Here is a 17,479-nt window from a genome sequence, read left to right on the forward strand (position 1 = left end):
CGAATGGAAGACTGCAAGAAACACACCTGTACCCAAATCAGGAAGTAAGTATGATGCAGCTAATTTCAGCCCTATCTTTATAACATGCGCAGCTTCTAAAATACTAGAACACTTTTTTCTCAAATACACTATATTAGACACCGAATCTATCCCACCACTTTTCCGACATGGCCGTGGATTATTCACGGTTACTCAACTTTGGAAACTTGTCCACGACGTGTCCATGGACATTGATTCCAGAAAACAAATTGATCTTATACTATCAGACTTTTCGAAAGTCTTCGACCGAGGGACACATCAGGAGTGAAATTATAAACTTAAGTTATTACTACGTAAATTGCCCCATATCTGATTGGATACCTGATCAATTATGGGATCGTTTACAGTTTGTTGAAGACGATGGCCAGTCGCCTGGTACTGCCGAAGTGATTTCCGATGTTCCACAAGGCTGTGTCCCTGCCCCGGCTCTTTTTTTAACATTAATCAACGACCTACTTGCTAATATTCATGTCAACATCAGATTATTCGCAGATGACTGCATTATTTATAATTTGATTGAAACGCACGAAGATCACCTAGCCCTTGACTACGCTTTACAAACAGTAACAAATTGGTGCTACGATTGGCAAATTATTTTAAATGCGAAACAATTAACCCTTCTCATTGTCTCGAGGAAAAAGAATAAATTGTTATACCCGTATAAAATTCATGGCACTGTATTAAGTGCTGTCAGTGAACATAAATACCTGGGGTTAACTATATCTGAGGACATTAAATGAATTAGTCACATAAACAACGTAACAGCGACCGTGCTCAAATGACTCGTTTTCATCCAATGCCACCATCGATTAGCCCCTACAGATACCAAACTCCTGGCTTATAACGTATTCATTAAACCAATACTAGAATACGCAAACATTGTATGGTTTCCTTTTTTCTAAACAAGACATCTCTAAACGTGAAGGCGTACAAAGTAAGGCAATAAGGTTCATTTATAAAAAAAATACGGGCTCCATGTTTCACCTTCTGCATTTATAGAAAGTGGTATAGATTCGCTCAAGCACCGAGCTAAAATAGCTAGAATTAAACTCATGTACTTACTTATTCATAATAAAGTGAATACTGATGTCACGCACCTCTAGCAAGTTTACAAACACAACCTACATGACATAATCATACTGAGATGCTAACGGAATACACCTTTCATGCAGACTGTTTCAAAAATTATTTTTTTCCATTGGCCATAAGATAATGGAATAACCTTCCCCAACACATCATAGAAAGCACACCACTAACACAGTTCCTAAACGCTCTTGAATTGAACCTTGAATTCTTCAAAACATTTGTTTTCTCATTCTTTGTTTTTTTCTTTTGCCTCTTATTGACATGTGACTTATTGAGAGTGTTTTTTTTTCTCATTCACATGCTACCAATTGTTTTGCACTTTTTTTGTAGCTACTTATTACTGCCACTGTATCACAATTTGTCAAATTTGTATTGAAGTAGTGTATATGCCTTCCTGCTATGATTCTTTTGGAATTAGCAATATTTTCAAAATAAATAAAATAAATAAACTTTTATGCCTTCTTATCTCATTTTTATCCATCCTTCAACGACATGGCCGTCCTTTTAGCGCAATTTCTTTTTCCACTTGTAATCATGATCTGAGCAGCCCAGTTTGTGTACCCTACAACAATCGAAATTTACGTTCTTTATGCGTATTCATTTCTTATAATAACGGGCTGATCTAGGTAAAGAAGTAAAAACGAATAAACATAGCTTTTATAACAACGCCTTTAACGCAAGCATTAACTCTTTTCAAGTGTTCTGCATTAACGCTCGAACCAGGAACCCTATAGCTGATTAGGCAAAACTTTGAGCAAAAATAAACGAGACAGGACCATGAAATAAAAAAAAAACTTACACAGCACAAGCGCTAACTCGACACTAATCCTATAAAGGTTGTTCAAGTAAAGAAATTGTCCGTATGCATGCGCCTGCTTTAACATCGACCGCTAATCAATTGGAGCATGTCTGTTAAAGTAATTATTCATGCATGCATGCCCTTGAATATTAAAAAAGTTGCACGTATACTTAACTAATGATCAGGGTCTGTCACAAGAACACATCACTTTATATCCCGCCAATTAAACTTAGCAGGCTCTGCCGATATATGCGTTCTATAGACTTATATTGCAGGAGGCCTTTCATCTAAAAAAAAATTATCCAAGACAGGCACGCCAAAAGACTACGAACCTCATTGAATACGCTGTGTGAAGAAAAAGATGATAATTAATCAAGGGCCCCAATTCCCGTACATTGCTGCTGGTGCATTCTCCTTGCGCTCAGCTTGTATACGCAAGCCAGGTAAATGAGAGAGGCGGGGTGAAAAAAGCATCAACAAAATTCACTGCAGTGAAACCACTAGAAAAGCTGACGTTCCGTAAAATGCGATCAGTATACATCTTTATGACTTGGTATTCTCGCACATTATCATAATAGCCCCCATTTCTGACATCTTTTTTAGCACCGCAGACGCAGCCTGTGAGGGAAGTCCTATCAACTGGGCTCACTCAAGAGAAATATAACCTTTGTGTGGTTACACGTTTCATCTGTGTGTTTTCATCTGTACGAAACGCTGTCCTGTACCGAGTACCACCGTGCCACCTAGTGTAAGTAGACAAAAATGAGCCCATACCGCGTGACAGGATTGAGACAAAGCATTTTTCTGTCCAATTCTTTTCGTGCTTGATGATAACATTTTCCGAAGTCGTAAGGGTAGCGATGTGCGGCGATCCAAAAGAAAAGAGAAACCCTGTCACAACGGAGTGGCTTTTCGAGCATGCGCATCATCCGCAGGGCTTTCAACAACAATACGCTAAAGAGAAGGCCACAGCAATACTGGACCACGTTAGTTGAATTCACGCGAGTGAGAAAAAAGTTTGAGATCCTAATTATTAACAATATTTTTCAGAAAATAATCTTAAGAAGACCATGGTGATAACACTAATTGATCTCATGTGCCCAAACCACTATGTTTCAAGAGCGCCTACCGTTACTTTATGAGCTGTGCCATTACACGATTTCTAACAAACGCAATATTGAATTTCAAACCACGTGCGCATGAAGTTCAAAATAGTGGAATGCTGGGCCAGTACTTCCACATCACAAGCGTGTGTTTCTCGTTGCATTTCATAACGTTATATAGTAAATCAGTGTATTAAAAGGTATTTTGTGTTTTTCCATGTCATTTGAAGTGCATGTTCTGCAAACGATCCTCTCAAGCCTGGTGGAGGTCATCGGTGGTTATTGTTCCCAGAAGGAAGAGTTATTGCGGGGCAGAACCATGCTTGGCATCTGCATTGGCGCGTTGCACCACGACCTTTACTAGAGGCTGCTTGTAACAGAGTGTCTCTGGCCGACGCAGCGGGGGACATCACCATATGCCACGACACTACTACTGAATGAACACGTTTTTCAATCCGTACCACTCTGTTACCATGGCCTGCTGTCACACGCAGAAACAAGTCTAGCTTTTCAAGTGGTCTTAGTCATTTACTATGGTTCTCATCTCGCGAATGAACGAGGGAAAAAAATTGTTACGCTAACACTGCAGCCATGACCGCTTTCTTTCGTTAATGCTTCCATTTCAATACCCTAAAGGTAGGAGTGTCTAGAAGTACACACATGTGCGCACCAGGCGAAACAAAAGAATCACCAAGCAGTCAGCACGTCACTCGGAGTCACCCTCTTCCTCTCACACAGGAGCTGATGAACATCACCTCCGCAGAGAGCCGTCCGAAACGTCGAAGATGTGCACATGCGGCATCTACACGGCAGAAAGGGATGCTTCACTCGAGGTCACCCTCTTCTTCCTCGGAGCTAGTGATCATCATTTCCATGTCCGAAGATCTGTACCCTCTGACGCGCACGTGCTTCTTCGCGGCGGGACGCTTATGCGGAGGTCGTTGTTGCTGCTGGTGCTGTGGTGCCTGTACCTTTCCTGCAGTCGGAATTTGCTGGGGCTGGTGTTGCTGTTGAGGTTGTCCATGTGCAGAAGCGACGGTTACACCTTCCATAAAGGAGGTCTGTTGCACGTGATTCGTCACTGGTAGTGGATCTGCTGCACCGTCTTGAAGCCTGTAGGTCTGATACTCCTTGGCTGGAGGGTCCTGCATCAATATGTTGGCCTCGCTCTCGAATGGCTTGTAGTCGTAGATGTGTCTCAGCGACATAAGCAGTGGGCAGTAGAGAAGATTAGACAAGGCTATGAAGATGTTGAGTGCCGTAAATCCAATGCTCTCGACAATACCGCCAGCGATGATGGGGCCGATGGCGTACGCCAGCGAGTACGAGATGTCAGCGATGGCGTAAATGGAGCCGTAGACAGACACGTAACGCACGTCGACCAGGTATCCCAGCGTGGGCAGCAGGGAGGTGTCGACCTGGGCGATGCCAAAACATATGCCCGAGAGGGGTATGATGAGCACCCAGTAGGAGCGGGCGAAGGGCACGATAAAGCTGCTGAGCCCTTCAAGCGCTAGGCCAAAGCAAGCGATAGCCCATTGGTATTGTGGGTACTGGCGTGCCATGCGCACTGTCAAGTAAACGCCCGCCACGTGCGGGAAGAAAGCTGGCAACCAAATAAGGCCAATCTGCCAGTCGTCAACGTGCATATTATCCTTCATCCAGATGGAGATGGTTGGTTCAAGGAAGGCCAGTGACACGTTGGACATCATAAGTGCCCCAGCAGCCACTGCGATGTACGGGTCGATGAACAGGCGCCAGATGGGTGTGCCAGCGGGCCGTTCGACGCCCATTGCACGCATTTGCTGCTTCACGGGCTGCATCACGAACAACAGGAGGATGCCGTCGATGAGCGAGACGAGAGAGAGGATGATAAATGGAACCTCTTTTCCTGCAAATTCGTAGAGGAGACCACCGAATGGTGGGGCGACGAGGCATCCAAAGGAAATAAACGCCAGGGCTATGCCAAGCGCTTTGGTTCGTTCAGACTCCTCAGTGAATCGATCAGCAATCATAGCAAGTCCAGAAGTGTCCGCAAAAGCAGAGCCAACACCCTGGAGGCTTCTGGCAAAAAACAGTACGCCATAGCTCTTTCCGCAGGCAAATATAGCCGTGGACAGGAACATGATGCTGAGACCGAACATCATGGGAATGTCATAGCCAATCCTGTCGATTAGGGCCCCTGAAAACGGGTTTATAAACAGCTGAACGATGGCCTTGGAGGCGAAGAGAACGCCAACTGCTGACTCTTCGCCTTCGTAGACGATGTGACCCCCCGTGCGACGCCACTCGGTGCGGTTGGTGACCACGCCATTCACGGTGGCATTCACCACATACGAGGACATGTTGCCTCCCTCGGTGTGCGTGTACCAGGCGTCGATGCTGCGCAGGTACTGCGGGATGATCGGCACGATGACCATGTACAGCATGTTGTCCAGCAGCAGGGCCACGCACACAATGATGAGGATGAGCCGCCTCTGGCTCTTGGGCTCCTCGATTTTGTCGTTGATCCGGCGCCATAGCTGCGACGTGTCTTGGTTGATGAATGGCAACACCGCCATGGCTGCTGCTGGCCGTGCCCGCAGGAGCCGCCCGTGCAGCAGCCACCGCCTCAGCCGCCGCCCTCCGCCTCGGCTGTTCCCTTGGGGACAGAGACGGGACAGACAGAGACAGACATGAGGGCCTCGGCATGGGCCAGGAGGGACGCCTACAGCACGAGGTGGAGGGCGGCGTGGCACGGCGGCGGCCTGCGGGCGATCCCCGAGGCTCGACGAGCGTTTGCTCCTCCTCACTTAGCGTTAAGGCCTGCGCGGCGTGAAACACCGCAGCCATCGGGGACAGCTTGCCAGGTCCCAGCCAAGCCGCCCTCTCTCTTGTGCACTGTGACAAGAACACTACAAAGCACAATGCACTACGATTCGAGCCGATACCACAGAAGAACAGGAAGGCCACTTTTCCCAGCAAGTGTGCCAAGCGTAGCATATTGACTACGCTGCATTATACGCCATCTGCTACGAGGCCTTCTCACTGCTCAATAAAAGGCTGCGGGATCAGCATTTTTCAAGACCGTATAGTAATCATGGCCGTCACTCGATCACGATCCCGTTATGTCCCGGAAAATACACCATGTAACCTATGGTTTTGACCACATTCCGTTTTTGTGCAGCGGTACTTCACAGCTATGAAAAAAAACATACGGTACTGCAAAGGGACTAATGAAAAACGTTGTGCTTTGATCTGCAACGCAGCAGCATTTTTTTTCGCACATTCGTCATAAGCATATATATAAGGTGATGATAGCTTATCTCTCCTGAGAGCCTCGATCTAACATTCTTTGTAGGTGTTCTGAGTCGTAAATGTTCTGGACAGCGAAATATAATATATAATAAATTATAGTTTTAATGTGTAACTACGGGAGGAAGTGGCGATATTTTAAGTAACAAAGCCGTCTGCTGTATTTGTGCTCAAGATAAGCATATTCCAGCTTCAATAAAGTGTGCACTTTGACACACGTAATACGCTGACGGTGTCGTCACCTCGCCGTTGCAGTATTAAGCATAGGCGGTGTTTATCTGATGCGCAGCATAGCTCTTTTTCTGTCCCCCCCTCCCCCCCACAACGTGTGAGGCAACAAACCGGGCGCCACCTGGCTAAACTGCCTGTCTTTCCCTTGGCTTTCTCTTTCACCTTTGCACAACTACAATGTCTCAGTACAAAATTTATTGTTTCAGAAGTTCCTTTTTTTTTTGCAGCCGTTTATTATGCACTTGCGAATGTAAATATACAATCACTTGGAAGAGCAGCTTCGACAGGCACTGCAAACTTCTGAATAAATGCGATTACGAGCTGAGAAACTTCTCGCCAATCTGAAAATACTTGTTGCACCGCCTGTGGACCACACTGAATGAAATACAGCTAGCAACCGAGAACGGTGCGATTGACTCATCAAGTGGTCTTCCTCGCCGTACCCATCCCTCCCTTTCCTCTCTGAAAAGTTGAAAGAAATGGAAGACAAAGATTCCAGCATGCTTATCGTCGAAATCAAAATCCAACCAGAGGCAATCCAAATTAAATGCGCCCCTCACGAACCTCGCAGACACACGCCAGAACCATTGAGGCCTAGCCAGCGTACGAGAAACCGGAAGGACTCGCCTGTCACGCGCTTCAGTATATACGAGGCTCGCTGGCGCGAAGATCCCCCCCCTCCCCAACATCGACCTTTAATGCTTCTCCCAAAGTGGTTGCGGGGTACCGTTTCGGCCCTGAATTTGTTCGCCCCAGCTGTAGCGGCGTCCCCTCTCCGTCCGCGTTAAATATTCAGTAGCTCATGGAGGGAAGCAAGTGGGAGCCTCTGTCGGTCGCTCCTTAATAGGCTAAATTAGTCCCCAACGTAGCAGGCTGTCCCTCAGGAATGGCAATTTTGTGCGAATATCCTGTGAGCATCACGCGAGTGTCCAAGCGTATGGCACGGCCCGGAATCGCGAGGTTGAAGAAACAGCTCTCACTTCGTCAGCAGACTTGACTTAAACAAAGCACAGATGAAAATTGGGCCTACACCTCTATACTCTTGTTTTTATTTTCCTTCTTTATTAATAAATGGGTAACTGCACGATTGGAGAAAATGGAAATAAATCTGGGTGGCGTGTCCACATCAAGTGGCAACTTCTGGAAACATTGTTTCACAGTGTGACCCATCGCTATAAAGGCGGATAGTGAAGGATAAAATAAAGGCAGCTTTAGAAACACGCTCGGAATAACAAACCGTAAACAAAGTCTGCGGAGCGCTTTAATATATGTATGAGGGCTGTAGGTTTGGAAATGTCCAGGGATAAGCAATACTTTGCGAAAATATTGCATGGATGTGTGCAATAATACTGCAATATAAAGTGGAACGACTACAATAAGTTCTTGGGGTTCCACATGCCAAAACATAGATATAATTATCATGGTTATGGCACGTAAGATCCCCGCAGTTGGGTGTTCTGAGGCGCCGATATGTTGAGGATGTCGCTATATAGGCGTCGATGGTCATTCAAGTTACATGACTACTGCAATATTTTACTATACTCAGTTATGATCGACAGTATGATGCTCTATCAGTGGAGCTGTGCTATCGAAACAAAAATGAAGGTGATTGTTGTGATACCGCAACTTGACAGTGGTGCGTTTTCGCATTGCTACGATTTTTTTATCACAAAGAGGAAACTAAAAAATGCCTCATGTGACCTTGTATTTATCCAACACTCTATAAATAGAAAAAAAAACCAACTGTTTCAAAGAAAAGTTGTTGCTTCAAGTTGAGATAAAATAATTGATTGATTGATTGATATGTGGAGTGAAACGTTCAAACACCACCATATGATTATGAGAGACGCCGTAGTGGAGGACTACAGACATTTCGATTACCTGGGATTCTTTAACGGGTACCAAAAACTGAGAACACGGGCCTACAGCATTTTCGCCTCCACCGAAAATGCAGCCGCTGCAACCGAAATTCATTCCCATGACCTGCGGGTCAGAAGCCGAGTGCCTTAGCCACTAGACCACCGCAGTGGGGCTGAACCTAAAATAGCCTTAAAAAAATTGGTAAAAGAAAATCTATAACCTGAATCATACGGCTGCCTATAATATGCTGCTGCTAACTGCCCTGGACGAGTCCCTCAGCCCTGCCATTAAATTTATCAGATGTATTTAAGCATTCAATATTAGCACTCTTACACAAACTTCCCTCTTTAGCTTTTTCTATATGAGTTCCCTGCGGGTATACATGTGCATACTGATTCCAGTCCTGAAAAACAAAATCCATAGCGACGATAAAGAAAATTTGTGGCTTGAAATAACTCTCAAGGGTGACATTTTTTATGACAAACATGTTTCTTGCTTCTACTTTTTTGGCTGTGTCTCCAACTTTTCCTTGTCTCTGTAAAGCTATATTCTGCATCGGTCGCGTTTATCGTGTAAGCACAATGGTTCCGCCCCCTCACGCGTCGGCTTTGTCTTTCGGCCGTCTCTCAGCGCTCGATGACTGAAAACGCGAGGATGCACTTAGAACTCTAGCGGCCTGATCAATCCATGGCGTGGCCACAGTACCTCGTACAGTACACGAGGAAACGTCCTCAACTGACGTGCAATCGACTGCAGAGGACCCCTCGTTTTCCCCATGCATCGCGTATGAAGTGGCATTGATTGGTCGGTAAACACAGAAGCGCTCGATTCTCCCCCCCCCCCCTTTCCTCACAAGTCCACCTTCTCCTCCTCCCTTTACGTCCACCGGCTTCTCTTTCCTCACCTATCATTCACTTTCTGTCTCTCTCTCTCGTGCGTCGATTCAATGCACCGACGCCATTTGCCTACGTCACAGCCGTCGATGCATGACGCGCATGAATTCTGTCATGTGTCGCCCTCGAGGCTCTTTGGTGACACCTTCTTTCTAAGAACGATCGACGTCAAGCATTCGCTAAAAAAAGCCCATGAATGTTTCGTGCTGGAACTTCATCATCTATGTCGCGACAGGAAACAAAGAAAGAATGGGTTCCACCACGAATACGAGTGCGCAAGTTGGCGACTAAAGCTAGTGTGAAGTGCTCTACAGACACGAGTTTGGTAATGACAAGCGCGTTCGTACTTTTGATTGTGTGCTTCTTCCCGTTGTGCATTATTAGGTACCTGATCAAAGACGCGATAAACCTATTTTAGAAGCTGAGAGAAGTTCCTGTCGATTCCACCACCTTTTACCTCGGCTATCCTTGAAGTAAATTTGATTGCTTTTCGTGAAAGACAGTGCAAGAGAGTGCTAGGACCTACAGTCGACGCGCATGCATGTTCGACATTCTATAGTAGAGAGAAGTACTGGGTGTGGAAAATTAATTTCTATGGGCTTTGTTGAAGGACCCACCTATAGTTTTGCTGTTGCATATGGCGTGATTGGCACGACCTGCGCGTGGTTGGAGGACCCTGAACCAACGTGTGAGTTTGCAGTAGCCGTTTTCCATTTAGGTAAGACCAGAGTAAAAACAGAGACAAATTTGGGTGAACAGTGGAGGGAGTATACAGCGTCAGTCATTGACGCTCCTTTTGTGTTTTCTTTCCGTTGCTGCACCGGACATATTCAAAGGAGAATCATTGTGGCATTCACTCCTCATAGGAGTCGAAAGTCAGCATGTGCATTTAGACAGATTTGCCAGGAAGGCCCTACGGCTACCTTAGAAATGCCACACTCGTCATGCATATGGTTGAGGATGCCCCCGTGTGTCTTACCAATACGCTTCCTTGGCTGTACTTGCGGAGAGAGCCTTAGTAAGCTCCAATCACGACAATCATCGAAGGATAGTCGAAATAGCCAGAACTCTTCCCACAATCAAGGCATCTTGGTTCAAGGGCCACTGTCTTAAGCTATCTTCCAAACAAAGACATTTATTCTCACTTCCTGCGGTTCTGTTTATAGTACTCAAAAATGGTTCCTCAGCATCGCACGTTATCCCTTTATTGGGAAAGGTGGCCCTCGTCATGATTTTTTTTGTGAAACTGCTGCATGGCAAGTTCATGCGCAAAAAAAAAAAAGAAAACCAAGAACTCGCCAGTTTTCGCAACCATGTTAGTCAAGAAGATCGCAAGGAAGGTGCCCAGCCAATTATGTAGAAAAGCTGTGTGAATTTCGCCCAACTTTCACGCCCGTACTTTTTATCATGTTGGAATCATGTTCTATAGTATTATCATAAATACCTTGTTCAATTATTCAATCAATCAATGCATCAATAATTTACTGGATCGACTACTTTCTGGATGCATCTAGCCAAGACAGCAGCAAGTGAAAGCGAATGTACCATCTGGGGTTCAGAGTTCTTTGTGGTCATCTTCTACCCCTTAGTGGCACAAATTGCACAAGCACAATCAATGCAGCTACCCTGATGCGTATTCCTCGTTTCTGGATGGTGGTCTATTTGCTGAGAGCAAAAAAATGCGGAGCAATAATTATAGTTATTTATGTTTAAAAAAATAAAATTCACCAAAGTTTCGTGTGGATTTCGATGAGGCGGCTTTCAATCTACTAAATCTGAATAACCTTCGAAGAGCCAAACTGAGCACTTCGGTTCACAAGTTGTCCTGTAGGCTTCTTTCTATATGATCATGAAACGTTTAACCCGTGCCATGATCAGAAAACGGAACGCATGTCTATGTTTCCAGATATGCGTCAGTATGAGGTCTCAGAACATTCATTATAAAGAAACTTGATTTTCATTCAAACTATTTCGTAATTGGGGCTCTTGGCTACATGTGTGACAGCGATCACCACAGTCGTGGTTAATTGTGGCCGATAGTTACACAAGATGATCATTACTTTTCTTCTTCGATACGACTTTTCGTCTATACACGACCCACAGTACACGCTGACTGATAATACTGATACAGCGAAAGCACCTTCGATGAACTATGGCACGTATAAGTTTGCATTTGGCAGGTATTAGGCACGCAAGATGCAAATCTAAAGTATACGCTTGCACGAAGATCGATTTATGTGCCACGGTTTGTGCATATAATGCAAAAGAAATCACATATGATGATCGTCTTCTTCGCAACAGTAATGTGAGTGTCCGCATGACAGTGCTATCAAGAAGTACTTCCTGTCGGAGCGTGCTCGCTTCTGTGCGTTATCTTCTGTCCACTTAGGGCCATCCGTAATATCCTCCTCTCTTGTTTGCCATTGTCCACGTGGCGTGAGTGCGTCGAAAAATCGATGAGCCGCACTGTGGCATGGTAGTTCACGACGTGCCGAGTGCCATGCGGAGTTCCCAAGTGCCGTGTCCCTTGGACCGACTACTTTCTAAGACCCTTGTAGCGCAAGATTAGACGGTTCTGCGGTTTGATTGAGAACGAATGAAAACGTCATACAGCGGTGCCTCTCTGGCGGGAAAAAGAAAAACGGTAAGCGAGTTAGGACTTGGTAAATTTACAGGAATGATACAGTGGAGTCTACAGTGCTTGTGTGTGATATCAGACTACTATTTGAACTCAGTGTCACGTTGGTGCTCAGAATATCCAGACACTTGGTGAACCTACAAATACCTATTAGCCCTAAGTCAAACAGATCTTAGCGGTGGATAATGGGAATTATTAAGATGCCGCAATAAACACGAAAAGAGCTTCAGTCTTTCATCTTCTTCTTCATTATCGTACATGTTGTCAAAGCTCATCTCCTATAGTAGGTTTGCATGTATGCCCTCCTCTTTCAAAAGATCGTCGTTATCATCATCATCATCACCTAGTTTATTCTCAATGAAGGACAAAGGATTCTTCAACAATCTGTGAAGGCCCCTTCTTTACAAAAGCTGCATCTAACACATAGAAGCTTCTTAATTTCATCCCCCCCCCCCCACATAATGAAATCTCTGCTATACTTGAGTGCTCTTCCTTGGCATTGACACCTTTTTCGCAACTCTGAAGGCCAGTGATTGTATGCTCTGAGCGTTACCTTGCCGACCTAGCTACATATCTACGCATAATAATAACAATCTGCTGTTTCACGTCCCGAAACCATGATGTGTACATGAGACACACCGTAGTGGAGAGTTCCGGAAATTTCAACCACTTGAGGTTTTTAACGTGCACCTAAGGCTATAGGAACACGGACCTCAAGCATTTTCGCTTTCATCGAATATGTGGTTGGATTCGATCCACGATAAGCAGTCAAGTGCCATAATGATTTGACCACCCTGGCGGGCAGTCACATATCTTCACTTTAATGTGCTCTATTGAGATAATGAATGACCCTGTTTGTTCTTAAATTCACCCCGTGGTCTTCATGCTTCTGTAATGTTATAGCTATCTCTTTTTAGTTCCATCGCTCACTCTGCCCTGCTTAACTTCTTCTCAAGTTTCTTTGGTAAAGTTTACGTTTCCAGTTCTATGTAAGATACAAAGATAATCTTTTATTCTTTTGTAAATTGCTTTCTCATTCAATCAGTGTCGTGTTACTCATTGGCCTATCTGGTAAAACTCGCACCCATATTCTAGAGACTAGCTGTTCATGGATGAAACAGGTGTACCACTGCAATGACGGTCGACAAGAATGACACAGACGCTGCCTATTTCTTTCATAAGGTTCCAACTACACAAAAACATGCTCTTCTTGCTGTCAATCATCATTTCTGGCCCTCGTGCTTGGCTATCGAGCATTACCTTTCTCTTTTCAGCGTATTGATCTACGACTATTTTGTGACATTTTCCCCCGCTCAACTATTCAGTCATTTGTTCTTTTCCAGCATTGATCTTCGCCAAGAGTCCTCGCTCTCTTCTAGTGATTGAGTTAAAAGACATTAGAATTTATAATAAACAGCGATGTAGGAAATGTTGTTGTTTTTATACTGCATGGTTTTATTTTTTAGAAAAATTTGCGCAGCAGGAGCGGTTGAGGTGCTTATGCTAGTAATACAAGTTTAATGATCCCTGCTGTCTATATAAGGACCTATTTATACAGAGCGTCTCTCATATTTTCCCAGTTATTATTATTTTTGCAGAAAATTTTTGATGGAGTTTTGTCGTCAGATTTTGTTTTTGTCATGTGAATCAGTTTTGTTCTTTAAAAGCGCGAAAAATGAAATACAAAAATCCAAAAACAAATTCAAGAAATGTAACCAAAATACTTGCGTAGTTGTGTTTCATCCATATTCATAATAAAGCAATCGGCAGGTCTAGTCTGCTTAGGTACTCGAACCTTCAAAAGCACATCTTGCATTCTTGCCTGTGGTGGCCAAAAAGCAGTACAATATGTAAAGAAAAAACAACAAAAAGAACATAAAGGGCCCCTCACCACCCCGCGTTTGAATATGAGAAGGTAGCTTGTTCCTCTCCTTCGCACACAAGATGCATCCTCCTCGCCCCTTAGTTCTTAAATGACGTAAACATTCAGTACTAAGCGTCACAGCCTATCAGGATTTCAAGCTTCTCGGCTACACGCTGTTATCGCCATTCGAGCAGTTGTAAACACACAAAATGAAGTGGGATCAGCTGATTGTGCACGACACTCATGCGAGACAAAGAAGAACGGAGGGACAGTTGCATGGCAAAGCAGTGCAGGCGACAAATCACATTTGATATTTAGCGTATACGGACCAATCGAGGGCATGTACACTATAGACGTCGTGAGAAATACTGTCTGCGTCACGGAAGTGCGTAAAATGGACAAGAACTATCAGGAAAAATATTGCGCTAGTTTTTTTTTATTTTGATAGCCTGATGTGTAGCCCTTTAAAGAAAAGTAAGGCTTGTATTGATTGATATGTGGGGTTTAACGTCCCAAAACCAACATAAGATTATGAGAGACGCCGTAATGGAGGGCTCCGGAAATTTCGACCACCTGGGGTTCTTTAACGTGCACCCAAATCTGAGCACACGGGCCTGCAACATTTTCGCCTCCATCGCAAATGCAGCTGCCGCAGCCGGGATTTGATCTCGCGACCTGCGGGTCAGCAGCCGAGTACCTTAGCCACTAGACCACCGCGGCGGGGCAAAAATAAGGCTTGGAATCAAAGCACTGCGCCTACCGGACTGCAACTTTCGAAAGTTTCGTTATTGAAGTTTCGTTGGTGTTCGTGCGCAGGAGAAGCGACCTAATGTTTCAAATGACCTCAACGTCCGCTCCGAGACAAGTTGGTTACTGGAAGAGTCTTCAGCCGGCCTTCTTTCCTTCCTCGATACTCGGTGGGCTCTACAATCCTCACTTCTGTATAGACGCGGTTGCGTGTACACTAGAGAGCAGCGAACAGAGAACGACCGTCGGTTGCGTACACGTGATGGTATATACGCGGTCTTTCTCCCCGCGCTAGGGCTGTTATCCGACGTGCCCGCGCATCTCGCCACGAGCCCTCGTGCGGGGCACTCGCGCACGTTTAGATATTGCGGTCACGTTTCGGTTAAGTATATATCGCCGGAAGCAGCTCTCTCTTTCGCTCTCTGCCACAACGCACGTCCCCCCCCCCCCCTTTTTTTTTTGCCTTAGGGGCCGCGAGAGCACGGATAAGTTTTGAGTCCTGCGGGGGCTCCCCAGCCGAGCAGGGAGCCCTTCTGCCCTACCCCTCCTATTTCCGAACTGCGCGAATCTCTCGGGTGGTCGGGCAAGACCATACCCGCTGAGGAGTGGAAGTACGGCGATCCCGTGTGGACTGAGTCCTGTTCAGCGTTTCACCGGAATTTCACAATAAGGAAAGAGAGAGGGCAGTTTCTTGCATGCGGGTAATTACAGAGACGTTTGTATGCACGCATGCCCGGCGTGCTACTCGCTGTGAGGCGGGCGAATCCTGCGAACGAAGGTTAAGCACGTAGGACACGCCAGCATAACACACGTAAGCAATTACTGTGACAGTTAAGTGCATTATAGAGACCAATGACTCAGGAAAACTGAGAGTACCTTTGCTTCGCGAGAAAACCTACACTGAACGCAGGTTCACGGCCCGGGAACATGTGACATACAGATACAGATAACGTGACATAAAGATACGTGCGCCCACCATCAAAATGTTGTCGAGAAGAGGCAGGAGAGACGGTACGCTATTCTATAACTTTCAGGGGGCCCCTGCTCCTACGAACTCCCCTGCTCCATTCAGCGGGCTGCCGCGCCAATATTTACAAGTACCTTACTAACGCCGAGAAGATAAAAAATAAAGCGCATATAACGTACGATGTGTGTACCGGTGGATTATAAACCAATCGCTATTCGCCCAAGTGAGTTTCCAGTAAAGTGGCCGTGGTAGAATCGCCAATTCCATAACAATGGTAGTAAATGTGGCCTGTATTTCAATTTTTTTCTCCCGGGAGTATCTGACAGACCGTTTTTTCAGCACCAGTCATTTACTGATAATCAATTATACAAGACACTTACGAGGTGAAAGGCCAGCTTATAATAAGGCTCGCGATGACTGTGGAGCATGTCTTTTTAATGCAGGATTTTTGTTCTCGTATAGTTGCAGCAGTAACACCGCCATGAACACTTACAGAAATGATATGACTCGGCTTACTTCCCGAGCTTTCTACGATGAACACTTCTTTAAAAACAGACAGACCAAACAAAAACATGTAACTAAAGCGCTTAAACCACTAGAAAACATCATCAAATGTGGTAGAAAACAAAACGCGTAGTAACGATGCCGAATTGCCTTATGCGAATCATTTAATAGATCGCCTGTATACGGGTTTTGCGCCATAAAGCACCTCCTTTTTCCTACCCAGCCCCCACCCTTATTTTTTTTTCTGGTGTTCCAAGGTCACTGTCACTGAGGGGCAAGAAGACATCAAAGCGCTCATACGACTGCATACCCTACATACACACGCTCTCATGTCAGTTTTCTCGCTCGGGCTTACGTGCGCAAGAAGAGTTTAAATGTGCAAATGTCAGAACGCCCTTTCCGTTCATGCGCCTAGCGATTGCTTACATGTCCAAAAAATAAAAAGAACCAAAAATTTTCGAAACGAAATCAAGAACGCCGTTGCAGCATCGGCGAAGAGCCCGTGTACGTGTTCGCGTCTGCAACGGCCTCCCGAGCAGCTGAGCGTTCGGGGCACGCACCCGCACTTCGAGTCCGCGATCACGCTCGCGCTATCCTCATCATTTTCTCAAATCCCTCATCGTCTCCCTCTCTCTTTTTGTTTCTCTCCGTCTCTGTCTACATTTTCATTCATTCTTGTTACATCCCCAGCCCGCCCGCCGGTTTATACTTTATTTCTTCTTCAGACATGCACGGGCAGCGAGTCGGAAAGAGAGAGAACAGAAGCGTGTAGATATATAACGCGGGATGCCTGCCGTTTGTTCGTACTTATTCCCTCCTCTTTCTGTTCCAGTCCGCTCGCGTCTGAACACGGGCGATCCTGAGCGATGTCTGCGTCGGACGTGCCTCGAGGCGCCTCGAATTCGGCGCAGCGTTTTCCTTCTCGACACAACGTCCCTCTCCCTCCCCCTCGACACGTTGCCCCGACCGTCGTGATGCGTCTGAACACCGCTGCCGTTTTTTTCTCTGCAGCCTCGCGTTCTTCTGCGCGTCGGATGTTGGAATATCCCCTCTTGGCACGCACAGAAGTGGCTGTCTCTGTTGCCTGCTCGCGTCTAATTTCTCGTCGCCCACAGTGCAATCTATCTTCGGCACTACGAGCTGCTATCCTGCTCAATTTACTCAGTCTTAGATGAACGAACCTTTATGGGCTTACTCCCCCCCCCCCCTACAAGTGCTTGCATCTTGTCTGGTATTTTTAAGGTACTTTTCAAAAATGTCGGCATCTCAGAAGAAAGTCTGACAGTTTGACGACTTAGCGAGGTTCAGGTAGAGCCCTTCAGTACTCTAGTAACGCTAGAAAAAGTGCCTGTTTTCCCGCAGCAAAATTACAGAGAAAACAACCGATACTTAGCAACGCTTTGAAAACTAACCTTCCAAAAGGGTGCAAAAGCTTTTCGTAATGTTATGCCTGC

The 17,479-nt window shown here is 45.6% G+C and overlaps 1 protein-coding gene across 2 annotated transcripts in view; it reads right to left on the minus strand.

Annotated features, from left to right (window-relative positions):
- The window catches only part of LOC119162362 (vesicular acetylcholine transporter), a 229,798-nt gene that overhangs the window by 188,274 nt on the left and 24,045 nt on the right, over positions 1-17,479 (minus strand). The window contains exon 2 of one of the 2 annotated variants that reach the window (XM_037414770.2): positions 3,546-5,668. The exons of the other annotated variant lie outside the window; for it this stretch is intronic. Within the exon in view, the coding sequence (XP_037270667.2) occupies positions 3,852-5,588 (1,737 nt within the window). The 5' untranslated portion in view covers positions 5,589-5,668 and the 3' untranslated portion in view covers positions 3,546-3,851. Of the gene's footprint in view, positions 1-3,545; positions 5,669-17,479 lie in introns of those variants that run through there. 2 annotated transcript variants of the gene reach the window in all.

This window comes from Rhipicephalus microplus, chromosome X (assembly GCF_043290135.1).
Source record: "Rhipicephalus microplus isolate Deutch F79 chromosome X, USDA_Rmic, whole genome shotgun sequence".
NCBI lineage: Eukaryota > Metazoa > Arthropoda > Arachnida > Ixodida > Ixodidae > Rhipicephalus > Rhipicephalus microplus.